This window comes from Seriola dumerili, unplaced genomic scaffold (genome assembly GCF_002260705.1).
Source record: "Seriola dumerili isolate Sdu_G_001 unplaced genomic scaffold, Sdu_1.0 BDQW01000068.1, whole genome shotgun sequence".
Classification (NCBI taxonomy): Eukaryota; Metazoa; Chordata; class Actinopteri; order Carangiformes; family Carangidae; genus Seriola; species Seriola dumerili.
The window spans coordinates 2,660,005-2,687,319 of NW_019174323.1; the positions used below are offsets into that span (position 1 = coordinate 2,660,005).

Genomic DNA, 27,315 nt, shown 5'->3' on the forward strand with positions numbered 1-27,315 from the left:
CCAGTCAATAACATACAAGTGGTGGAAATAAGTATTTTGACGCATCAACATTTTTCTTTGTTAACATACAGTTTCAAATGTAGCAATTTTACATTGAGACATTGTACAAACTTCAGAAATTCTCATAGATAAAAGAAATCATAAAACATACAATCCATTAATAAAGTTGTATTTAATAAAGTGAAAATGACACAGGAAAAAAGTATTGAATACACAATGTAGTTCTACCCTCCAACCTGTGTAAATAGAAATCAGATGGGTTAGTGTATGATGATAGGTTAAAAAAAGGGGTTTACCCGCCTCTGAATTCAAGTGGTAGACATCATGTTTTCGAAGCTGTCGCAACAAGAAACATGATGTGTAAAGACAAAGAGTGCTTTGCAACAAGAGTGTTGTGCTATTATCGGCAAACGGCACCTGTTACTGCCGGATATCGCAACTCCTAAATATTCTTGTAAGCACCATTGAGGCTATTAGCTTCAAGTCCACCCTGTTGAAGAAATGGCAAGTTGAGGGTCGTCTGAAGTTTGCTGCACGACATTTGGAACAGCCTGTGAATTTACTGGCAGAATGTTACACCAGAGCCATTGTTGGGGAGGAGAAAAACGGTTTCTGCGTATGACCCTTAAAATAACAAAACCACCAACAACAGTAGTTGGTTTATTGGCGGTGGAAGCACCGTGGTACATGGAGCCATGTAGCAGGAAATTCTTGAGAATATAAATCTGTTCTGTATGAGGATGAGACGACCTTCCAGAAAGTATGATAATCCAGACCAGACTGTGGAGGAGACTCTCAACTGGTTCCAGAAGAAGAAAATAACTTTGTTGGAATGGCATGGTCGATCACCAGGACATGCGTGGAAGGAACAACAAGAGGACCGCACTGAATCCTCAAGACTTAACGACCAAAAATCCCACCTGAGCCCACAAGTGATTTTGCTTCTTCATACAGGAAGCGTCTTGAATCTGTCACTGCAAACAAAAGGCTTCTCCACCACGTATGAAATAAATTTCTCTCAGTGTGTTCATACTTTTTTATAACACTAAACGCGTACTTTATTTAGGGATTGCCAATTTAGGATTTATTTATCTGTGTAAAATTTCCTGGTGTTTGTACCAATGTCTGGTCAAATATTCATGGTAATTGGCTGGCATTGGAACTGCTTTGACGTGTTGAATGCTTTATTTCCGCCATGGCATGGCGACATTTCCAAGTTACAAGCAAAAGGAAAATGTCACTGGTTCACACACTTTTTATTATGCCTGCTCAAATCTGACATTCTCTGCTTCCCACCGAGTTAGTAGATCGATTGCTCTCTCGATGTACCCACCTGAAATGCTGATCAGGAGAGAAACCCTCCTACAGACATTCAACAAATAGAAATACACATCATGTTCCTTCCTGTGTTTTCATAAAAAAAGATCGAGATCTGCACAAGTACAGTTGTAGTGTTTCCTGTAATTACAAGATATGGGTGATGAGTCAGTCACCCCTGTAGTCACCACTTTCAAGCTCCACTTCCCATATCAAAGAGGAACATTCATTTTCTGGCCGGTTGGTTGAGGGTGTTAAAAGGGAGGGAGGGTTGTTTGTACTCTGAAGAGCTCTCTGAGCCTCCAAATGAGGAGGAACACTCAAAATGGGACTATTTCAGTTCACGCTTTACTCTCTGCAGAACAACAGTTGGTCAGGAGAGCAGTTACGGCTCCACGCAAAATTCCCACTTCCCCGATCGTTTCAACGATTGACGAAAAAGTATTTGTTTTGTTAAAGATAGACTGAGAGGCGATCACTTCGACGATCCTGTAAGCAATTAAGCAGGAAGCGCCATTCAAGTACTTTTCTAAATTAATATGATGCAACATGACCTTAAGGAAAGTCAAGTGAGTTTTGGGTTTTTCTGAGTTTTCCCACCATTCGCTTGTGTAGAAAAATACGCTCACTGATTACGCAACACAGTTTTCGCACAGTGCGTTAAAAGGCATTAAAATCATGTGGTGCATTTCTGGTTTGTGGTATAGGTAGTAGATGCACAGTCGTGAGACATTAGCTATGTGTGTGACTGCGTTTGCCAGGAAGAGAAAGGTGTTTGCTACTGTACAGTTCAGCACTTGTAAAGTTATACTCTAACACATAATGTCTTGTGTTATAGCTGCAGTCTTTTTTTACTTTCAGCTGTGAGTGAGAAAACAGTAGCAACAAAATCACAACCATGAGCTCTTTCTCTGTTATTAGGACTAACGGAGGCAAACATACAGAGCCCTGCCAGCGATGCACTAACAGTTATTTGGTTTAAGTTACGTTGAATTTTACAAAGTATCAGCATTTCTTTAAAAAAAAAAAAAAATTAATTAAAAAATGTTTTACAAAAATTTGGTTGCCATTTGAAGTTATCATCTTCTGACAAGAATTGCACTGTACTTAAGTATTTCAATTTCATGCTACTTTATAGTACTTCTACTCTAATACATTTCAGAGTTTTTACAAAGGAAATATTATTGGCACCATAAAGAATGTGGTGAATGTGGTTGTTTTTCCTGAGAGGCCATTGAGTGCAAATTGCTGTCATGTTGTATATGTGGTATTTTAAGATACCGTGAGTTTGTACAGCTGCTATCGTGGCCAAATCTCTTTGGTATATCTTTCATCTCAATGGGACTTCCTGGTAGAATAAAGTAAAAAACCGCTATAGTAACTTTACATATTGATAAACTTAAGTCACTGTATCTACTTTAATTGTAAGTATTATTTCTCAGTGTTAAAGGTTAATTTTTTTAACAGTATATAAAGTGGTAAAAGTTATAATAGAAAACTGTACTTGGACATTGATCCATCAGTAATAATTCAAGGGGCCTTTCCCCTGCGTTGACAACTTTTAATGAACTTTAATGAATGCAGGAGATTTCGCCGCTGATGTATCCTCGTTATGTGTGTGTATGTGTGTGTGATTGAAAATAAAAAGCACTGTATGAATGTGTGAGTGAATGTGGCGTGTAGTGTAAATCTTTTTGAGTGGTTGATAAGACTAGAAAAGCACTATATAACTGGAGTCCATTTACTTTTAACTGAAAGAAAGGAACTACACAGGCTACTTCCTGCACCACTGAGGGACTGAGAGGATGCTGACCCAGTTTTTCCACATTATTGACGCACAGTGTTTTCCGCGGGTGCTGTCGATGCTAACCTGGACTGGCCTGCTCCTGTGAGGCTTTCCTCAGGATCTCCGTCTGCTTGGAGCTCAGTGTTTGGAGGCGCCCCAGCTCCTCCGTTAACTCTGTGTAGGCCAGAGCCAGATTCACCCTGGAGGAGGAGGAAGGAGGTTAGGAAGGGAGGCAATTATGTAATTATCATAATCATTGCCATTACAGAATATTACAATGTTGTTATTCTATTACAACTGATTTATACAGACAGTGTAATCTCCGTTTAATCCTTGGAATGTACACCATTGTCGGAAGCTGCATGATGTATGAAACCACGGTGACCTGCATCACCGATCCGCTCTGATCTTCATCTCTACTTTAAACTGGGTGAGCTCTGCAGCGCTAACACAGCCTCGCAAATCAGGCTGGCTAATTGAGAGGCTTATATAGGCTTATATTTTTAGAGTCACAATTCACAGCGCATAATTGAAGTGAATAAAACACACACCATTTCATGCAAAATGTGTCATGACTCTCTCAGGGGCCGCACTGACAGAGCAAATCTATTTCAAGCACAGTAAACAAGACTGGTTGGCTTACAGGCTTCTGTGTCTTTTAACCATGGCAACGAGCTGATTTAGTCTCGACTCTTTAGCTTGAAACTGATCTGAATCCCACAGTATAAATGAACGTGAACCAAGGAGATATAAGGAATAATCTCAGAGCACATTCTACGTCCTCTTTGAAAGCTTAGAGTGTTGTTCAGTGTATATGTGTGTGTGTGTGTGTGTGTGTGTGTAGGCTGTTTCATGTTCATGGCAGAGGGTTTGCTCAAACAGAAAGAAGCAACTCAGCTGCCCTCAAATCTGATAATGGGCATCTTATCTCAAATGTCTAACCAATTTTTATAAACTCCTCAGTCTTGATCTGAAATTGACTCATACCAGTCCAGACTGTGGTTTAGATTAGACACTTATTTACAGGATGAGAGGTGTGACACTTTGAAATGTAGTTTGAAATGTGTTTAGATAATGAGTTTATGCTGCCAACCTGAGTAATTTCTTCTATCAAGACTAGTATTTAAAAACAAAATGAATGATTAAATTAATGATAAGTTGGACGTTGAGTTTCAGATCATTGCCAGGCCCCTGACCTGATGATGCACCTCAGATAACCTTTGCTGATAAGAATTTTACTCTTTCCTCTTTAGCAGTGGTTCTCAAACTCTTTCACGTCAAGAACTCTTAAAGTGACACCCACTCCTGCCCCCCCCCAAGTGCACGCAGGGACGAACTGTGACATGGTTTCTCAGATACTGCTTGTTTCACAAAATCTGTGAAACCCTCTTCGGTTTTGACTCTGTACATCTAAGAATAGCACGTCAAGGACCCTTAAAGTGACACAAATTAGGTCAGGGACCCGCATCTGATAGGATTTTGTCCCAGGGTCCCCCGTTAGATACAATTTTTTGTTTTTTAGCTTTTAGATGTTTTATCACACATTCTGTCATTGTGGATGGAATCATAGTGAAAATAAGTGAGTCCCATTTTTGCTAGGACCCACCTTTAAGGGCCCCCCTGGCGGACCCCATTTTGAGAACCACTACCCTATAGAGATCATGGTAGATGAAAATAAAAAAAAAAGACAAACACTTATGCACCTCCAGGGGATTTCTACTGCATGAGGAAAAACAGACACAAACTTTGACAGCAACACTGGCACCAAAAGAAAAAAAAAGAAAAGAAAACACTTATGTACCCTGCCTACACAGCAAATAAAGCATAGTGTCAAATTAAAAATATGTTCCTCGGCACACCCGCGCACTAACTTAATTGAGTCAACCCACTAGTGTGTGTGTGTGTCTGTATGTATGTGTGTGTATGTGTGTGTGTGTGTGTGTGTGTGTGTGTGTGTGTGTGTGTGAGATTCTGCTGCTTGGGTCTCTCTTGTACTAATAACAGCAGATTCTTTTTCATCTCCAAACCACAATCTCATTTTTTAAAAACACTTTTACAGATATCTGCAAAGACATCTGTAACAACACGAGCTTACATCTCATTTTTAAATCCAGGATACAAGCTTTATCACCACAAAATAGTTTAAATTATATCAGGGACCCCATTTCAGGGAAGCTCACAATTTCATAAAAACAGATTGTAAGTCATAACTTCCACTGGTTGGTTGTCATTTGTAACTGGCCCACTAGTTTTCCACCAACCTGCTATGACTCAGACAGAGTGGGGTATCAAACCCCCTTCATCCCCCACCTCATAACAGACAACATTCCCTCTCTGTGGTAGTAGTTGGTGGAACCTGGTACCAACACTGAAATGAATCAGGGTCATCTGTGTCTCCCTGCATGTGGTTTTGGATAAAAGCCTCCTTAAAACACATACAGATATATTCAGTGCATCAGTAGGAAAATAACAATCACTTAGGTTACTTACTGGCATGGTGGGTGGAGTGTGCAGTATAATATTGTTATTGCAGAAGAGCAAATAAAATGTCATTAATCCGCTTCCTTCCCTCCCTCACTTCTCTCAGAGGACTCTCAGCTTACATTGCCTTCTTTTTAGCTAAATGCAGGTGTATATATCAGTTTAGATTCATGCACCTCTTCCTTTTTCACACTACTGTCACACTCAGTTTTGCTAGAGTGTGTTTTGACAGTCTGTGTCAAAGAGACCCAGGGTTGGACTAACAACACCTCTCTCATGGCCCCGTGTAGTAAAACTGATGGCGTGAACACCTGCGCATGGGTGCATGCGAGGACAAAACTTTTAACAAGAGTTTCTCAGTCGCTGGCTGTTGCAGAAAATCTGTGTAACGCTTTTTTTTTTTTTTTGTTGGTCTTTTTGTCAGTCTATAAATACTTTGAACAATTGCCAGCATGCGTCTGTTCTTTTGCATTTATTTTCATTTGCTTCCTCTCTCTGGTATATGCGTAGCTGCAGACGTACACACTGTAAAATGTACATTACAGTGTGTAGGAGGGGTGTGATAATGCCAGGGCAACATTGATAAAAGGCTTGTGTGTGTGAATTGATCAGATACAAGAGTGTGTGTGTGTGTGTGTGTGTGTGTGTGTGTGTGTGTGTGTGTGTGTGTGTGTGTGTGTATGTATATGTGCATGTGTGGGAGATGGAGAGTGGGCTGAAATCTGACCTCTGGTCTGATCAGACGTTTAAAAGAAAGAGCCGTCACCGCAGCTGCCTGTGAGATCTGAGCTCCTCTTTGCTGCCGAACACTCACACACACGCAATAATAAATGTTCCTTTTTTTTTTTTTTTTCAAATCAGCCAGAGCTCAGTCACACGCATTAAGAACATGGCCTCCTGGGTAAAACTAACACTTGAATACACAGTGGTCAACAATATTCTCGTAAACATGCATTTTCTGGAAAGAGGGGGTCATCCATGACGCTTAGAAGTAACGGAGAAACTGAGTGTTGGATCTTTGGCCTCACGGAGGGCATGTGTTAAACGACCATGAGACCACTGTGGGGGCTTTTCACACTCTGTCACACCCTGCTTCTGCTTATGTGCATGAGGCACTTTCAGCTGAACACAGAGAGGTGTCAAACAGTCCAAGCCACAACGCAGTAAACACTCACTGAAGAGTTTTGCTGCCTGTCTAATCATGTTTTTAGGGTCAATTAACAAAAATGGATTCCCACACGCTGCTCAGAAGTCATTTTCAAAACATGCCGTTATTTCTCTTTAAATTTCCAACGAGAAATGGGTATTCCACTTCAAACTTCAAATCATCGTGTTGTGATTTATTGGAAACGGCTCTCACTTTCTGAAAGCTGAAGAAGGATTAGTCAGTCGCTTTCTGCACTTGAGTTTAAGAGTGTGTGTGTGTGTGTGTGTGTGTGTTGAGGGGGGTTGGCATAGTGCATGGTGGCTGCCAGCAGTGTGGCTTGTGGTTGGTGAGGGGAGCTTGTTTTTACATTTTATACATTAAGAGGTATAGGAAAATGCACATTGTCATGCAAAAAATGTGTTGGGGAGGCCGCATTTCCTTCTCTTAGAAAACATATGGAAAGAGCAGAGAGGCAAGAACGTTTAGGGACGAATGGAAGATGAAATTCAATGATGCTGTTATCCTTTTTTGCATTTACAGGTGTTCATGAATTTGCCCAGTTGCTGGTTACAAATTAGGACAAAGGTGGTGTGTTCATATCCCCCAAAGCTCATACACAAAGCCTCCATATCAATCTGTGCAGTTTACACTAAATGAGCCCAATTACAAGAAAAAGCTCCAGGAAACAAAGTTAAAGGCATTGTAGGTTTTGTCAGTGGGAGTGAGTGATATTGTTGAGTAAAACCAAAAGGTGACCAAGGTCTGGAAAAAAACAGTAGGCTTCCACCACACACTCACTCACAAAACTCTGCCTCTCTGCCGCACCATATACTTTCAGTTTGCTCTCCATCGAAACACTTGTGGGGTTTCATTGTGTGGGAGTCTGCTGCCCAACTTGCTGTGGTTTTTTTAACTTCTTCTTCTGCTTTTTTTTTCTTCTTTTCTTTTCTTTAACCTGCGACACCTTGTAAGCAAAGTCATGCAGCAAAGACCGCGGTAATTTCACAAGGGTAAAAAAAAAAAAAAAAATTAAATAAAATAAGCTACTTTCTTTCCTCTCAACAGCAAGTTGAAGCCATTTCTCTTGTTGTATTGAAAGTGAGAGAGAGAGAGAGAGAGAGAGAGAAAGACAGAGAGAGAGAGAGTGAGAGAGAGAGATGAGTGCCAACACAACCACTTGAATACTCACTACTGCTCTCACTGTGTTTCTGGTGTGGAGGATGAAAGAGAAAGGATGCGCAGATAGACGAGCTTGGACCTCATGCCACGTAGAGATGTCCAACAAACACACAGACATGAGGAAATGGACAGGAAGGCGTCCTTCTCTGTGCCTACACTGCCCCCTGCTGCTCACACTGCTCTCCTGCCAAACCTCCCCTGAGCAAACGTTTAATACAGGAACACTGGTGTTACAGCGGAATGCACATAGAGTAAATGCAGCTTTTGTGCCCTGACAATAATACTCCCTTTATTAATGCTGCGTTTGAACCCAGTTAGCCAGCGATGGAGAGCTCAACCACTTCCTAATGAGGCCCCTGGAGGTCAGCCTGAGCACATCACAGCAGGAGAGTAAATACAAATTTCTCCTTTTGCTCTTATCTGCTGCCATAGATGCTGCCCCTCGACCAGCATCTCTCCTGCCTTTCCTCCCTCCCTCCGTCCCTCCCTCCCTCCCTCCCTTTCTCCCACCGCCCAGAGATTGGTCTGTGGTCACTTACTGCTCATCTCCCACCTTCTTTATCCACTCCACATCACACTGCTTGCACGGAGAAGTCATTTCCTGCCGAAGTAGAGCATGAAATTCGATTAGCATGCAGGTGCTGCAGGAATATTGGACAAAATCTGACAGCAAGAGCCGGTCGAGACAACATGTTTGAAGGTACCATTGTCAGAAAAAGGCGTGCGAGGCGGTACGTCTTTGGATTTGATTATCATTACTGGAGCACTGTGGAGCTGTGCACTTTTATGGCTTTATGTACATCAGTAAATCCTTTAAAGACGCACCCAGCTTTTAGCAGTAGTGCTCCAATGAACAGGAGTTACTGTATTTGGAAAGCTGAGACTTCATTATTTTGTTAACTGACTAATAAGATGCTGTGGTGTGGCACTGAAGGGCAGAAAAACAGGCCTGGAGTCTGGACAGTTTGTCGGTCCTGGGTAGAGACACCCAGCCCCCACTGTTGTGCTGTAAAGCTCTTTGAATAACACTGTCCTTCCTCTTGGATGTGTTTTCTGGCTGTGATGACCACCACAGTAAATATGCATTTATCAGCCCAGAAAACCCTAGGAATAAATGTTGGACGATTATGCACCCCACGATTTACGTCCAAAGCCAACATTCAGAGCCATTGCAGGAAGTAGTGTGGCCTTTATGTGGCGTGGTCGAGCGAAGGTGTGGAGGTCATAAACAAATAATTAATGATGACTGTATCAGGATCTTTTCCTGATCACAAACCAGCGTTTTATTTGCTTACTGCCACATTTCTCACAAATCAATTGAGGATAATTCAGTGAATGCATCACAGTAAAGTACTGGGGTTGGTTGCTCTTGCTTAGACCTTGAAATTGTCCTGACGCAGTAAACTCCACCCATGTGGCACCCCGAGCAGACGAAAACAAACCGACACTGACCCTCTCCCTCTGGCTGTTCTGCAGCTGTCTCATCTCCTCCTTCATTCTCTCGACCTCAGCCTTCAGCTCCTCTTCCCGCTGACACGCCCCCTGGGCCTCGTGCCGCGCCCCCTCCAGCTCGGCCTCCAGCCGCTGCAGCTTCAGGTCGGACAGGGCGTCCAGGCTGCGGGAGCTCTGCAGGGTCAGGGCAGGACAGTCCAGCACTGGGCGGAGGAGAGAGAGAGAGAGAGAGAGAGAGAGAGAGAAGAATGCGGACATGAAATAGAAAAGACGAGGCCACGTTTTCACTGCTTTTCCCCTGCGTTCTACCATCTATTGTTGTACAACACACGCGTATGAAAGAGCAAAAGAGCTGACTTCTTCCAAGGGCAGCATCTTTCAGCGTGTACCTGGGTGATGTGATCTGCGTGGGCATGTTAGTGATTCAGCTCCGCTCACACAGACTCAGTCCTTGAGCCAGAAGACAATGTAACAGCGCAGCAGTATCATCTTTTATATATCCCAGCTCCTCCTGCCTCCTCAACAGCACACTCGTGTGCAGTCACATATACACACATACAGTACGCAGTCTGCACTCCAATACACCCTCATTCATACACACACACACACACGCTCATTAATCAATACCGTACGTTACTACCTTGCAAACTCTCACGGAGAAATTAAGGAACAAAAAAAAAAAAGAAAAAAAAAGCTCATACATGTCTTTCTTTAATGAATTCAAGAGTGTGATGCTTCTGCTAAGGTACGCCATCAGCACAGGCATCTGTTCAGGTGGCAGAGTCACCTGAACAGTCTCCCACGTTTCCATCAGCCGCCCACATCCGTCGTCGAAAGAGGGAAAAAGTTTAGCATCTGCTGACTCTAGAGCAGCTGAAGTTGAACAGAGCTTCCTTCCACAGCAGTAGTGGACCGCATATTTTGTCTTGAAGTCGGTGCTGCAGCCTGAACATGAGGGAACCTGCTGAGTTTGTGCGACTGTTTTGGCTTCACAATCCAAAGTCCTCTGTGATTTTTAGGATTTTTTATTCACATGCTTTTTACAGCGAATGTAGTGGAGCGACCTGCCTTGTCTGAAGCAACTTTGAAACTCCATACTTTTCCGGTGTAGGAATTCATTTGCATTGTAATAAGTCAAATTTATCTCACACGTTTTCAAGCATTTGGTAAAACAGACCAGTCACAATAGACAGTCGTTCAGCAGTGCAGATGGAAGCAACAGGCTGAACGATACAGAGAAATCCTCAAATTTTTAGAACCAGTCTCTCCACTCAAAATGTTTTTGAAGCCAGAATGATTGAATTTCAATCCCGAGCGCCCGCATGGATCACAGGTCTCTCTCTTTTTCTGAGACTGCGACTGGGGGAGTTGGAACAAAATGTCCAGGCTGGTTTTCTCCAACAGGCCGAGGATTAACCTGACCTCAATTAAAACGCTTTCCGGCCAGATTGTTGGATGTGATTAAAGGTTGAGTAACAGAGAAGAGACGAGCGGTGATTAACAGCGATAACAGGTGTCTGAGCTTTTTCGTTTTTTTAAACAAACTTGCAGTTGATGTATAAATGTCTTATCTTGCTGTACTTATCAAAATGAAACAGTTGACACATTGGGTGTCAGTGTTAAGCTTTACATTAACCAAAATACCGACCCAGGCAACCCTCTGAAATCTGTATTTCTGTATAAGACAAGACAAATAAAATAAACACTGGACAGTATAAAAAGACAAATAAGTAGGATTTAAAGAGTGATGTAGAATACATCAGATTAAACAGGAGACTAAAAATTCTAGTGTGGTTTGACTTATGAATAATGAGTCTGAAATTTCATTTAATAAAAGGAAGTGGCAAACAGAAAAGTCTTAAGTCTTGATTCAGAATCTGGAGCAGACCTCAAGTTTTCTGGGAGTTTGTTCCAGATATGTGCAAACTGAGATGTCTGAATGGTTAATATTGTAGCAGCAGATCAGTCATGTAATTTGGCCCTAAATAAACCAACATTCAGTCTTTGGTCTTTAAGTCCTTTCATTCTTGAATTCTGTGTCATCTTTGTAATTGTCTTAATGTGGACGAATCCAGAACTACAGCAAGATTTCTGTCCCAGTTTCTGGTCTTAGTGACTGAAACTGGTCATTGACTTTGACGTTATTTCAGTTTCACTTTTACTTAGCCGGAGACATTTTGACATATCCAGTCATTCATTCATTCAATGCACCAGTGCTTGTATGAGAGCATAGTCACCTGGTGATATTGTTACACACACACACACACACACACATATATATATATATATATATAAATCTGTCGTCTCCATAATTAAACAGACACGCTCTGAGTAAGTGTTGACAGTCACTTACTGTGTGCGTCTGGACCGGCGTGCAGCTGCAGGTACTGCATGTCTTTGCTGTGCAGCTGCATGTTGAGTTTCTGCAGGGAGTTGTCTCTCTGCCTCAGAGCTGACTCCAGGTTCAGGATGCGCTCGACATGCTTCTCCACCAGGCTGGTCTGTAATCACACACATGCATGTGCACAGAATCCAGTTATTGACAGAGGTTATGTGCATTCTTCATAACCTCTCACAACAGTCTCATTCTGCAACCTGCTAAAAGCCAGTTTGTGAACATGTCCAAGGCTGCTGCTAGATATCAGTGGGAGGATGGAGAAAAATGTTCTTTGTTTTGTATTTAATTGTTTCTCGTCTTATTAAGAAGGCAGAAATTCAAGAGGATCTCTTGCCAAGGCCAATGTCAAACAACATACACCAGACTTCACAGAAAAAAAATTCAAATTTATAGTAAATGATCCAGATCTGCCCCCAAATGTAATGAGTTCTTCTCTGGTCCGTGTCCCATCTCTCCACCGCGTTTGGTGCAAAATCGGTTCAGTACTTTCTGTGTAATTCTGCTGAAAAATCACAGATGTGGATGAAAACACAACCTCCGTGGCTGAGGTAAAAATCAGATAGAACAGAAATGTAGCGACATGCGCACACACGCAAACACAATCATATATATAGAAACATTATGTAGATGAGTTACTGAGTGAGTGCTCTGCTGCAAGGTTAAAGATCTATGAGGCCCAGTAGGTAGATGGATTCGTATTAACAGTCGCAGCCACAGCTTTGGGTGACACTGACACTCGGGTCAGTCCTCGGCAGGAGGCGGTTCCAACAACGTTGGCGCACCTCAATCCCTTAATCACCCTGACCATATAAAACTGCTGAGGCTGCTCGGCATGAGCCGCTCGGTGGACTTCACTCTCATATGAGATGGTTTATTATCACAGAGGGGATCTGGGGAAGACCAGCCAGCCAATCTGTTCAGTTGGAAGCCTCTGCCTGGTCTGGATCCACTTTGATTTGTAACCAGTTACAGTAATGTGTTCACAAAATAAGATTCTCATAGTGTGAAATCGAGGAAATGACTTACTAAAATTGGCTTATAGTTTTAGTTTGTATATTTTAAATAGAAGGAAAAACTATGAAATAATTTGCAAAATTAATTTAAAAAAAAAAGTTTTAAATAAAGACGTATCAACACACAATCAGGTGTGTGTTTTGTGTCAGAGGAATTTCACTGAGTGACTGTGAAACGACTCTCCTCCCTGATGGACTGTTCGCTCAGTGTGAGACGTAATGAAAACAGTTTCCACAGAGGCAGTTACAAGCAATCAAAGTGATGCACTGTCTGTTTCCTTGCTTTTACTATCAGGTAGATAAATGTTGAAGTAACATCAGGAGAGACAGAGAAATACAACTGTAGTTTTAAAACCTATTTACATTCATATAGATGACTGTTACTGTTATTTACCACTTATAGTGCATGGTGGAGTTATAATTTTAACCTGCAGCAGTGTGAGTTACGGTGAAGTGTTGCCCAGACTGGCTTGTTTTATGGCATTAACTATCATAGAAGACTTTATATAACTGTTTTATAGGCTGAGTAGTACTCCTCGTAACAAGTAAACTGAGCTTTTGTGTGTAAAAATGGTGGAGTGCCCCTTTAAATGGTGAGCATGCGTTCAAGTCCTGAATCTCCAGCAGCTTCAGGACCTCTGACCGGCCTGTGAAGAGGAGGAGTTAGTTCTTCAGAGGACAAACACAATGTCAGAAAAACAGGTGGAGATGTAATTAGCATTCGCTGCTGCTTCACCATAACAAGGGCACAAGTGTTGTGTGTGTGTGTGTGTGTGTGTGTGTGTGATACATATTTAATGAAAGCGTGCTATAAACTGAGGGCCATTAATGTGATGGATGTTGACAAATATGAACAATATGAACACCCATAGGCCTATATGATTGTTTGAACGTCTCATTTCATGTCATAGACATTAATGGGAATCTGCGCCAACTTCACACATGAACGTTTCAACAGAATGCCTAGTCTACATATAGGAGCATAGGGTTTGAATGACATGTACCAAACAGGCAGGGTCTAACACAATATTCTTGTGTGTTGCATTATGGGAAATGTAGGATCTAACATTCTTGGGGCTGTTTTTGTCTCTTCTCTTTAATCCCCCTGACTTATCTTTTTGGACATTTTGTGCCTCTATGAGATTAAGAATTGTGGGGAGGGAGAGAGATGGTGAATAACATACAACAAAGATCCTCAGCCGAACTGGGATGTTGCAGGTTCATAGTTGATAATTTAACCCTTTAACCCCCTAACTTTAAGGAAGAGCACTGCTGCATCTCAGCCATTTCATATTTAGAAACCTGGCTGCAGGGATTTGCTCCCATTCAGCCACAAGAGCATTAGTGATGTGGTGATAAAGTCTGGTTCACAGTCCACTTCATCTGAAAGGTTTTGGATGTGGTTGAGATCAGGGTTCAGGATCAGTTCTTCCACACATAAAGCTCCAAATTTTCCTCTTAAGACGAAAGAAGATATATTTGTGGTTTTAAGAACCAAAAACCATCTTTTTACATCTCCTCTCTCAGGCTTCTCTCTGGAGCTCTAGTAACAACAGGTCTGTGAGCCAATCAGAGGAGAGGAGGCTCAGAGTCTCTCTTCTGATTGGCTGACTGTTTTCTGGTCTAATAAAAAAAAATAAAAAAAATAAAAAGAACCTAGACCTGCTTATAATCAAAGAACACATAGAAATCTCACTTCATACAATATGGGACCTTTAACTGGAAACCAGTTTCTTTATGGAGCTGGCCTCACACACTGTTGCCACAAATTTTGAATATTTTCCAGAATAAAAGGAATCTGTGTAACATTAAGATTTCCCCTTAACTGGACCAAACCACAGAAACAGCTCCAGTCCGCATACTTTTGGCCATCTAGTGTATTTGGTGAATTAACTATAAACGTCTAATTTTATATTCATCCCTCATCATCAGAGTGTGAAACTGTAAGAATTAATTAATGGGCCATATGGCTCCTGCATAATGCGCCTGTTTAAAAAAAAAAAAAAAAAAAAAAAAAAAAAAAAACCCACACAGAAATGCACAGTGAACTGAATAATGTCTCTGACCATTTTGTCGAGATCCCTCTGGAGGTTGCTCTTCTCCATGTGAATCTTCTCGTAGGCCTGGATCACATCTTCCAGCTGCTCCTCTCTCTCCTTTCTCTTCTGGAGCTGAAAGCCGAGATGCAGAGACAGAGGAGCTGAGACTGAAGAAAAAGCTTGACATACATTTACTTTGTTTTTGTTTTTTTCTTCCTCCCTTCTTTGTCAGTTTTCAAACTTCCTCACAAAGATGGAGAAAAAAAAGAAAAAAAAAAAGCACACTAAAAACTTCCATTGTCAGAGTCATCAAACGTGTCTCTTAAGAAGCGGTTGTGTAACCAAGCAAATTTAGGACACTGAGATCCCGACACGTCAGCATGAGCAGCAACGCCTCCCTCATCTTGACAAATGGATAAATCATGATTCCAACTATGAAAAAAAACCCAACTTTTTTTTTTTTTTGATGTCCCGCTGATCTATTCTGCTCACACTGTGGCATAATGACGGGGTGAATATCACTGGATGCCATAATCACACACCATCTGACACATCTGAGGGTAGTGACATGAAGAGATTTTCAAAGCAGATGAGGATACAAGGGGTGGGATGTTTTTTTTTTTGTTTTTTTTAAATGGAAAAATATGGTCACTTCAGACAGCACAGATAGTGAGAGTGGGAGCAGCAGAGAGGGAGCACTGAGGCCTGTTCACTGTGTCTGTTGTAACATATGCTGCAGGAAACTGGCACCAAGGTGAGGACGGCTTGTCAGCAGCATCGTGACAGAGGAGATCAGGATGAATCCAGACACACACACACACACACACACACACACACACACACACACACACACACACACACAAACAATTCCTAAATTCTAAGGACGTGCTCATTATCACCTTTTAAATTTTCACTTTAGTCTGGAAGCTGGTTTATTGTGTCAGATGGCTCTTGGGTTCAGAGCTGTCGGTAGTTTTTTTTTTTTTTTTTTTGGAGAGTATTTTTAGTTTAATTGGTCTTTTACAAACAGCAGCGGTATGAAACACTTGATATGATTGCAGTGTTGAACGTGGCTTTTCCACTTCCTCTGAACGGTAATGAATTCAGGGCGTGTCAGTTTGAATGTTGCTTCAGTTTTAATACATCAGGGAGGGGGCGAAAGATGGGAAGCGTCACTGAAATTGAACAATTTTAAAGGATAATTTTGGTTTATTACAACTATTACAGCTAAGCTCTCAGGTCATGGTGACATTAACCAGGTTTCTAACCAAACCTACTTGGAATTCGAGCCACATTTCCAGAAACTCTGCAAAAGGAAATGCAAACTAACGAACGTTTCCATCTGTTATGTAAATATTAGGAGTTTTTACATCGAGATAAACTGATAAACCACCGCAGAAGAAGAGGGCGTAACAAGATGACATAATTAAAAGAGCGCCGGTTGAACCTCAAATGATGGAAAACCATGTGGCAATATGACATTTCTGTTTGTTCTGTGTATGAATGTGAGGAAGATTATAGTGTCTTCATCACTCCTCACAGACCTGATTCATTAAGTCTGTTTCCATTTCACTTTGTGACATTTTGCTTTTATTGATGCACCAACTTTCCCTGCTCAGACAAGTGAAAACACATTTCACTGGTAAAGTCTAACCTGGAGGTTTGTCTAAAGGGAATTATTCTGAGAGAAGAAATGAAGAGAACGAATTTGTAAGTAATAAAACAAACCCTTGATCAATTCAACACACGGGGAATTTGCTGCTGCTGACGCATCATTATCCATTAATCATTATCAGCTCCTAGTAAACAAGACCTGACTCAGAACCTGGGCCTGGTTCATATTATATTTAGTCAAACTGGGGTCACGTAGAGTCCCATCCTATTGGTGCAAGCCTCTGTGTGTGTGTGTGTGTGTGTGTGACACTACGTCTACTCTACTACCAGCTACCATCTATCAGCTGATCACATGCCGGGTCATTAATTATTGCAGGAGAAAAATGGGCCTTTAAAGGCGAGATGGTGGGAGAGGAGCTGCTGTAGCATCAAGCTGCTGCCAGTGTTGTAGTTGTCTCTATTTGTGTCCGATCAGGATGAAGAACTGTATTTTGGATCATGTCCAATTGTCTTCAGGTCTATTTCAGACCAGTTCTGACAGCCCTCACTTTGTTTTAGGGCATTTTTTCAAGTCTTTTCAATAAGAAAATAAGCTCTGCTTCCCAGATTTTAGAAATGAGTTTGGTGAATGCGCTGTTATTATTACTGCTAAGAATGATCCCTCCATTATTCCAGAATAATATGTCAACATGCTGAAATTCCTCTATGCTGTACTATCTATACTATATCAAGACAGCATTTGCAGTTATTTGCATTTTGTTCATGCCATGTCGTGTCTCCAAATTACTTCAATTATGTATATTTCATAAGCAAACATTGAAAGACAGTTGTTAACCCTGCTTTTCTTGCTCTCTCTGCACAATGTGGACAGTTTTCCACTGGAATAATACCTGGTTTACTGCCAGATTTTCTCTGCCGTAATTTGATCAAACACATTAATTGAGGAGTTTAACAAGATTTTGACTCAGGGGCGCTCCTCAAGACATGTCCTCAAGATAAGTAATAAAGCAGGATGTGTTTTAAGGCCTTCATGTGGGTTGATATTGATATATACTCACTGCACAAAGGCCGTCTGCCTTCCTACGTCTGATTTTTTGATTGTTGCTGCTGAGGATTTACTCTGTAGCTAAATATTGGGGTTGAGTGCATTGATTCATTATCTGATACATATTCCCAAACAAAGTTGACCCACATCATGTTTGGCTGGAAGCCTTGGTTATTGAGTGAGTCAGGCAGGATGTGAGGAGCAGCTGCACCTGCACAATTTCATCTGCATTTTAAATGAAAAACAAGTGAGTGAATTCCTCTGATGCCTTTACTGACAGAAAGTATGTCACTTTTCTCTGCCTCTTCTTGATAACTGCAAGTCACCTCTTCATAATAATAGAAAGAGAGAGTGAGTGTGTGTGTGTGTGTGTGTGTGTGTGTGTGTGTGTGTGTGTGTGTGTGTATGTGTATGTGTGACTGGGGGCAAGGTGGGGGTCCTGTCCCAGTAGAGCATGCTCAGTGAGCCATGGCACATTTCATCACTCTGAATGCCTGGTGTCAGAGCCGTGTGACCTTGTGTGTCCCGTGCTAATCGTTTCTGCTGCTCCCAGAAACCATTTCCTTCCTCTTTCCTGCTCTCTCGTTTTCTTCGCCGCCGCCGCCACCATTCTCACCGCTGCCTTCCTGTGTCAGTTGTTTCTCATGTCTTTTTTTCCCCCCCCTCCACTCTCTTGTTCACACAGTCACAGAAATAGTCGAGTTAGCAGCGAGGGAAAAACGAGTAAGTCCATGCACATTATGGACGCTGCCTTTTCTCACCCACTCACTCCAGTTTAGATGGGAGTGACGCTCAAGTATAGAAGAGCAGAATATATGCATACATCTTGTGCTTGAAGTGTTTGAAAATCTTTATTTTTCTTTCTTTCTTGAGGCGTAACACGTTCAGCAAAATCTTGGTTTAGGTTTAGTCCCAATTAGGCCGCGTCTCAAAAATAGAACACCAGTGTGAAAATCCCATGTCACAGTGCTCATTGGACGGTTTCTTAAAAACACCCAATCTCAGTAATTTTGCTTGGACAGCAGCTTTAGCGCTTAATTAGTTCTGGACGTCATTCATCATATGTCCACCAGGGTTGGCCTCAATTCGCTTTTTAATTCAATTAATTCACACGCAGGGAGGGATTTCTGCAGAATTCCAGCTCTGGTGTGATAAGCTTTTCTTCTCTGTAGAACAAAATGATTCTATAGTAAAGTAGATTTTTTTTTTTTTTTTTTTAATTTCTTATTTCTTACATATCCCACTGCGCCTCTGCCCTCTCACATATCTCCTCTACTCCCCTTCTCCCCCGTCGCCCTCGTCTCTCCTCTCACCTCGTGGGTCAGGACGTTGACTCTCTGCTGCAGGTTGCCATTTTCTGAGTGCAGCAGCGCCGTCTCCTTGCTCTCGAAAGAGCAGTAGGAGTTGGTGTCCTCCCCAAACTCGCTGATCATCGGGAACTGCAGCGACGACAAGGAAAAGACATTAAAGAATCATGAGATTGGACATTTAATATTAAGGATGCGTAGAGGACAAGATATAGTAAAATGATACAGTGAGTGAACCCCTCTTGCTTGTTTATAATTGTTGTTTGTTTGCTTATACTCCCTCTTTTTTTTTTCCTGCTGTACTCTGCATTTTTTTTTTTGATGATTTCACTCTGGGATCATTAAAGATTCATCAGGCATCAACTGCAACTTCTGCTTGGCCCAGATATCACTCAGAGAATCAGGTTGTTTTCGCTAATGTCATGTTTTTCTCTTGAACTAGATTTTCTTTTTCTGCACTAATCACAGAATTTACATACCGAGTTGTTTTAATCATACTTTTTAATTTCATCCCACACAATGACATCTGGGGAGGGACCGTGACTCAGCTGTTTGCCAATCCATCAGATACTTTGTTTGTCCATCTGTCCATATTTATTGACAAATTCAAAATTACACTGACTGGACCAAGGGTGGGTGCAATCACGATATCTCAGAATCAAAGCTTGTTCAGGTGGTGCATCTCATTCCAACATTTTTTAATCAAATATCTGAAATGCTTCCGTTTTGATTCCCTCCAAAAATGTCTGGAAAATGGAAAATGTCTGCATATCACAATATCATGGATGCACTGACTACCACTACTCACTGTGTTTTAAAAATTGCTAGATTAAAGTAAACCGCCATGTTTAATGCTTCTTATAATAAACATCAGTAAATTGCTCCTCTTTGTCTTTCCCTTACACTCAAAGGATGAGGCTGGTTAGATTCTACCAGAGGTCGCCAAAAGGCAGATCACGGTCCAGATCCCGACCCAGACGCCGTCCTATCTGCTCCCTGACCTCTAATCTATACATTTTAATAATTTGTAAAATTATGAAATTTTGACAGAGCATTACTGGTCACATGACACTACTCAGCCAATCATTACGACTCCAGTCGGTCAGTAGCTGCGTTTCTTAAAGTGCAATTTGAAAATGCTCTTAGCTCACTGTTTTTTATACTGAAGACATAAATCTTTAAAAACACCGCACAAATATATAGTTTCATTTTAAAACAGCTTCAGTCATTTCATTTTTTTTTTTTTAAACTGTTGGGATCTGTAGTTTTTTAACAAACATTACTCACACAGGAGAAAATAATGTATTTACTGTGGACTATTTTCAGCTGTGGATGAATACGCATTTGGTGCTCTTGTGAGTATTTCCAGCAGCAGGACAGTGTGTGTGTGTGTGTGTGTGTGTGTGTGTGTGTGTGTGTGTGTGTGTGAGTCAAAATAATCTGCAGTGTGTGTGTGTTCATGGTGATGAAGGAACACCGGTGCAACAGTGTGGTTCACTGATGTGTTTTTAATAGTTTCTGGACAACAGTGGAGCTCAATGGCTCAGAGGAAGAAGATGTATCACGTTACTTGTTCTTGTTCATTTCAGTGTTGGGATTCGTTGACAGAAACAAAAGATTCACATCTCCATCGTAGTGCTTCACTTCAAGTCATCGTTCATGGGGGAAAATATATTTACAAACATGAAGATATTTAAAATATGCAGAAATAATTGCATCATATGCAGCTACGATTATGCTGATATGACCGATTATGTAATCCTGACTTTGTAGAAGATGCATTAATGGGTGCCACTACGTTCACTGTTGTTTCACTTCTGAGCTAAGCAATTTGTCTAGTTACAGTGCTAAACTGTTGTTTGTTAGCAGAATCCTGTGATAGAAACACGCGAGAAGGGTTATATAACTGCATGTGGTTCAACCTAAATGAACACATTTACATTTAGAGTGCCAACCATGAGCACGGAAAGCCTTTCATTTTCTGTGTGAAGTCACTGCTGCTGATGATGCAATCTCTATTTGAGGAGCAAACAACCCTTTTCCATTTAGCAGAACACCACTGTGTGCTCAGTTTAACAGTAAATGTTCGCAACACGGGCAGAAACCCCCCAGGGGGGCACCAAGAATCCTCACAGTGCCGAGCGTCGGGAACTCTGAACCAGAGAGCAGCCTCACTTCAACCCATGTTCAAAGAAGCAGGAAGCACTTCCAGCTGCATCATTACAGCAGCTGTGCTCAGGCATCTTGTGGTTAAAGGAACATCTGCAGAAACACTTACCACTCCACACGAAAAGGGCTGCAGGTAATAGAATATTGGTATTGTACACACGAGGATTTGGACATTTCAGGAGTCAATATTGTGACATCCCGTAATGTCTGGATTGATTATCCAAATCTAAAAACAGGCACATACTGTATTTACAAAGGCACAGGTGTGACAACTCCCACTCCAAACAGCAAACATCTGCACCTGCTCTCCCAAAATCAACACCTGTCTCTCTGGGAATGGACCCTGAACAAACTGCCACTTGCGAGTAAGTCAACAGCACGGTGCCAGCCTGCAGCCTTCACTAACAGCTGCTCCCTAAAGGGATGCAGGATTTCTGCACTGACATAATATGTCAGGAGAGGAGAGACAGGGTCAGACTGCATCTCCATCCATTTGAAGCAGAGACAGCAGTAAGTCACACATGTACCAGTAACAAGCAAGTCTCAAGTCTTAAAGCTCCATTTTTTCCTCTTCTCCTGTGTTTTATTTGAAGTGTTGATCCATAAGAAGATATATTTGTGGTACCAAAAACCATCTCAATGTAGTTTTACGTCTCCTCTCTCAGGCTTCTCTCTGGAGCTCTAGTAACAACAGGTTGGTGAGCCAATCAGAAGAGAGGAGGCTCTGAGCCTCTCTTCTGATTGGCTGATGGTTTTCTGCGTGATCAAATGAAAATTCTGAGATTTCAGGTAAACATACGGAGAAACCAAATCCTGCAAAGGTGAATGGTGGGTCCAGGTGGGCGGGGCTTGGGGTGTGGCTGAGGGCGGTGAGTAGGATGTGAGTCTCCTCCTCCTTATGGTCAGACTTTGGAACGATCTCAATATCCAGGATGTTATTAACGCCATGCGACTTCTCAAACTTCACTGGGTTCTCCAACCATGCGTAGATGGTGCTCATCATGGCGTCCATGTCCAGAGCAGTAATGACATCATACTGCTTAAAGCCATCTTCACCAACTTCAATCTGATCTTGGGGCTTTAACAACATTTTAAACTAAAATTCTGGCCAGATCTTACTCATTGCACCCTTAAAGCGTTGATATCTATAAGAAGATTTGTGGTTTTCAGAACCAAAAAGCGTCTCAGTGTAGTTTTACATCTCCTCTCTCAGGCTTCTTTCTGGAGCTCTAGTAACAACAGGTTGGTTGTTTCCTGAGTGATTGAATAAGAATATAACAGATTTCAGGTAAACACTCAGAGAATCCAAATCCGACAGCTTTGTTGTGACATCACAAAGTTACAGAAGTCCTGACGGCTTGTTTTAAGGCTCAGTTTCTCAATACAGGCTGTCAGCATTTCTCTGTGGACTGAGCACTTTGATACTTTCACAGTATTAATATAGAACCTAGACCTGCTTTATAATCAAACAACACATGGACAAGTTACTGTGGTGAGAATCAAGCAAGACAAGTCATTGCTCAGATAAAACATCAGCACAAACATCAGCACTTATCATCCGATTTTTATGTCATATCAAAGTTTTTTGGAGCTACAGTTTGTTTCAGTTTCCCTCACAACATTATTTCTTGTGGACCATAATGCAGCAACAGCTTGCATCTCTTTGGAGCTGTCTTCCTCAGCATTACAAGTACAACAACATCTTTGCTAACTTTTTTTGTCATTTGAAGCATTTCGTTCTCTCTACTCTATTGATTCTCCTGCAGTGTAAACAGCACAGCTTGTTCTATGTCCTCATGTAACTCGAGTAAAAGTGGGCGACATAAGCTGAGAGGAAAGTGGGTACATTACAGTTTCTTCGCCATATAATTCCTAGAATAAGTAGAACAGCACAGACTAATGATAAGAAGAAGAATATCCAGGAGTGGATTTTTTTCTCTTTAATCCTCCTTTGTTCTTAATTTCACCAATTTCTCTCTGCCTTGCTCTTTACATCATTATCTCCTTTAACTCCCTCATTTCTCTTTCTTTTTCCGTGCCTTGCTCTGCATCCTTCCGCCCATTTAGCTCCCTCTTTCTACTCATTTTTCCTCTTTTCCTCAGTTTCTGTCCTCCCACGCTATGTCTGCCGGTCCAGCTACTGCTGGAGGTGGATTTCTGCTTCACCTGCTCCCTCAACCCAACTGGAAACTAGTTTGATCTCTACCACTAAGCTTACAGAAACGGCTTTGCAGAAATATTTAATGTGTCACTGACTTTAAGCCAAGAAGCTCAGTGGATATTTAGATATTTCATATTAATTCATATTTCATATGTTTCATATTTTATGCTTCCTGTGTTTGTGATATATTTGTGGTTTGAAGAACCAAAAACCATCTCAATGTAGTTTTACATCTCCTCTCATCTCTCTCTGGAGCTCTCCAATCAGAAGAGACAATCTGAGACTCTCTTATAGTAGTAAATTTAGTTGTATAGTTTGTAGGACAGGCTTTATTGAAGAAAGTAAGAAGCAGTAAGAAAGAAATAATTATGCAGTGCTGTTTGCCCCTTTCCCAATGCCTGAACTCTCATGACCCACTGGATGAGCCCTTATGACCTTTGTCTGCAGCCCTTTGACATCCCCATTCTTTGTGTACTGTAGTAATTTCCCTGCTGGCTCCCAGTCGATTTCACCAATACTCTTTACAGTTATTGTCAAATTTGTCTGTGTCAGTAGGTTTAAACTGAATAATTAAATCAACGAAGATGTAACAACACTGTATTTTGAAGTATATTTACAAAATGTATGGTTTACAGTCCATCATCAGCCATACACTGATTGGGATTTACCTTTGAAACTTCTAATTATGTTAAAATTATTTATAACCATAATTTTCAGTCAGTTTCAGACAGTGTTATACGATACGATAAGTGCTTTGTTCGGAGCTACTAACTAGAGCTGCAACCGCTGGTCAAATAACTGATCAGTTGGCAACTATTTTCATAACAGATTAATCATTTTATAGTCATTTTAGTCATTTTTTAAGAAAAAATGACTAAAATGACTAGAATCTGCTGTTTTGTATATCTTAGGGTATTAGAAGATCAGTCAAATAAAACAAGTATTTAATAAAAAATTGACTGGCATTTTTCACTATTTTCTAACATTTTATGGAAAGACAATTATTTGATAAATCCATATTGAAAATAATTGCGTTATAGCCCTGACACCTTACTTACTGGGTCCGTCTCAAACAAGCCCAAAAGAATCATGATAATAAAACCCTGAGACCTCTCCTCATTATTCAGATACTAATACCAAGTGTATAAAGGGTCAGTTGTCAGTTGCTGTTTCACTCAACTATATTCACCCCTGTGAGCTGTTAACTCAGCCTCCTTTCAGTTTTTACAAATGGGCCACATTATTATTTATTTATTTCAACCCCAGTTAAAACTTCAGCAGCCCTCTGCCCTCTATATATAGAAAAATGATTCCTTCCTTTTTGGAGTCAACTTTGTTCCCCTGCTGCTGCAGGATCAAAGCCCACCAAAGGGTTCTCTCCTTTTATCTTTGTGTACAATTGCACAGCCTCAATAAAAATGGAAAGTGCTAAGGGTGAGTGGACAGCTCTCCCCACCTCTGAGAGACTTCCAATAAATCAAAAACAAAAGCAGCCTTATCACTGTCAGAACCACAGACCTTCTGTCTGATACCAACAAGGACAAAAACAACTCGGATGATTAGTTTTCCAAAACGCTGTAATATTTGACTTTGTGATGCGGCTTTGAAGTGAAAACCCTTCACCTTGATCTCATAGATCTTCAGCTTTCTCTTGATACTGGTGTTCTCTCGCTCCAGGCAGGCCAGCCTCGTCTTGATGTCCTGATAGGCCGTGATAAGGGCAAAGTGGGAGGCAGAGTAGACGTCGTCGGGGGGCAGGGGTGAGGAGCGCCACGCCATGCTGCCACAGCCATCCTCCTTCAGGCCCCCCGCGTCGCCGCCTCCTCCCAGCAGCCCCAGCTCCCCTCCGCCGAACAGAGACTGCATCACTCAGAGCCTCAACCTGAGGACACACACAGACAGAGATTTGCTTATTCATTATTAAATCACCAGATTGTTTCCATTCAATTAAATGTACCTACCGAAAATAACGCCATTTTATAATTTAGGCAGGGGTTGAGTATCGCTCCTAAAAACATCAGGCGGGGAGCGACTCACAAACAAAAAAGAACAAAGCCGTTTTGAACTGAGAGCAGTCGGATTGCTGGCACACAACGTGTAAAATATTCAACAGCAAAGTGGGTGCAGAGAGACACAGGAGGAGGACGGAGGGACACTGTTAGTCCATGTGAAACTTCAACATGACCCAGCACCTCACTGTAGTCACAATTAGCATGTTCACATGCTCACCAGTATCCTGGATCTGATCATGCTTGGTATGTGACATTTAAACAAAAAACAAACCTGATATTTCATCACTGTTTCATGATTCTGAAGTTTATAGTTCAGACTGAAAGTGACCCAGACTGTAGAGGCAGCGTGAGGGCATGTCGAGGCAAATAGATGCAGAAAATTCTCTCTTAATTTGAGTCTTTATAACTCAATGTCACAAATGTGCAGGAAAAACATGGAAAGGAGATAGCTCAGTAGGAAAATAACAAAGAGCTAGAAACCTGGTACGTTTTGAGATTACTCGAGGGGGTGGGCCATCTCACACACACACACACACACACACAGTTGACGCATATGCAGCGAGCTAGCTACAGCCGATGTCTGTACACTCTGTAAACACAGACTGCACAACAGTCTCGTACTGTGGCTACTGAATATTTTTAAACCACGGCAGCCCTCTATCCAGGTTTTTTCTTCATGGCAGGTAGCGTTCAGCGAACAGTCGGTGGCAGATCTTTCCATCATTTAACATCCGACGATCTCTATTTGTACTGCTCCACTGCTGTGGACCTGGAAAAGTCATAGTGCTGAGCAGGTAGTGTATAGTGGATTTTCAGCTGCAATGCTAAAAACAAAGCTGTGACAGGGATGCAAATGAACCGAGATAGTGAAGTTTCTGGTTGAACAGCTCAGTGACTATAAGCTGAGATGAGCTGCAGAAACAGGTGATAATTCTTTGTAGGTTCATCACTTGTTGTTATTATAAAAAATATAGATTATAGCCACTTCAAAGTAAATGTTGCCCTTTTTGTATGTTGTGAATCATTACTATAATGAAAAGTTTAAATTAAAAAAATCTTGCAGCACCCTTGGCCCGTCCTTCAAGCCACCCTGATGAGCTAGTGGTCAAATTTGCATGATTAAGGGGAGGTGACAATTTGCACTGAGTCTAAAAACGCCGTAAGATTATCCAGGTTTCCGAACATCTGCAGCCGTGTAGACCTGACTTTGACTCCTCGTCCAGCAAATATTTCTGCACCAGGCGAGTTACCTCAACAGTTGAGGATGAAAACAGTTGAATTTCTGGTTGCTGGGAGACACTGATGTATTTGCCATTTTTCTAGCTTTAGCTTCTCCAGCTAATTATCAGTAATGGAAGACAAAAGCAACAATTCATCACCTGCGTCAGACTTTTACTTTCATGCCAGCGCATCACATCATTTGGAGTGGCTGTTCACTTTTATTGTTGGAAAGTCAATCAAACTACAAAGAGATGCAGAACAGCAGCAAAGAGATGTAAAGCAACGTCAAGGAGACACAAAATGGTTATACAGTGGTAACAAAGGGACAAAAAAAAATTACATAGAGACACAAAATGACCACAAAGAGATACGAAACAACTAAAAACAATGTGGTGTTTATGTCTTTTTCATCTCTTATGTAGGAGAGTTGGGGCCTTTAACATGTCTGTGGCCGAGGGTTCATTGTTTTCCTGTTTTTTGTTTCATTGACATCATATCTCGAGTCGAGGACACACGTGGCAGACACTGATCAGAAATCTGGAGAAGATGAACTGGAATCAGAGCCATGATAAGAGGTTTATATGTGCAAACATAAAACCAGGATTCTCCAAAAACCCTGAACATAACCGAGGAAGCAGTGTGCATGTAAACATTAATTTACTCTGGCAGAGACACACCTCAGCCTTAAGAAGTTCAAAGCCATTATACTCCTTTTGCATCTGTCTTTTTGCACTGACAGAAACATTTCTGGTGAGCGATCCCCTTCGGGTGCATGAGTAACCAGTCCATGTACTGTAGCTGATATGTTAATCACACCCCGATTTACATATGAGCCTGGTTCGTGCTCTTGTTCCATTTCACAGTACTTAAAAAAACATGAGCTTTGACAGCCTACGCTCCTTGAGTGGCATGATGAATGAGCTGGGCGGTTAGCTGACCATGCTGCATAACAGCCAACCGGCCTTGGCCTCCCC

The 27,315-nt window shown here is 41.5% G+C and overlaps 1 protein-coding gene across 1 annotated transcript in view; it reads right to left on the minus strand.

Annotated features, from left to right (window-relative positions):
- The window catches only part of tbkbp1 (TBK1 binding protein 1), a 31,612-nt gene extending 6,638 nt beyond the window's left edge, over positions 1 to 24,974 (minus strand). Inside the window, exons 1-7 of the mRNA XM_022743255.1 lie at positions 24,732 to 24,974; positions 18,785 to 18,910; positions 14,840 to 14,944; positions 11,716 to 11,863; positions 9,363 to 9,565; positions 8,450 to 8,511; positions 3,188 to 3,303 (exon numbers count right to left, since the gene is read on the minus strand). Of these exons, the coding sequence (XP_022598976.1) occupies positions 3,188 to 3,303; positions 8,450 to 8,511; positions 9,363 to 9,565; positions 11,716 to 11,863; positions 14,840 to 14,944; positions 18,785 to 18,910; positions 24,732 to 24,974 (1,003 nt within the window). The remainder of the gene's footprint in view (positions 1 to 3,187; positions 3,304 to 8,449; positions 8,512 to 9,362; positions 9,566 to 11,715; positions 11,864 to 14,839; positions 14,945 to 18,784; positions 18,911 to 24,731) is intronic.
- Between the last annotated feature and the right edge of the window lie 2,341 nt (positions 24,975 to 27,315).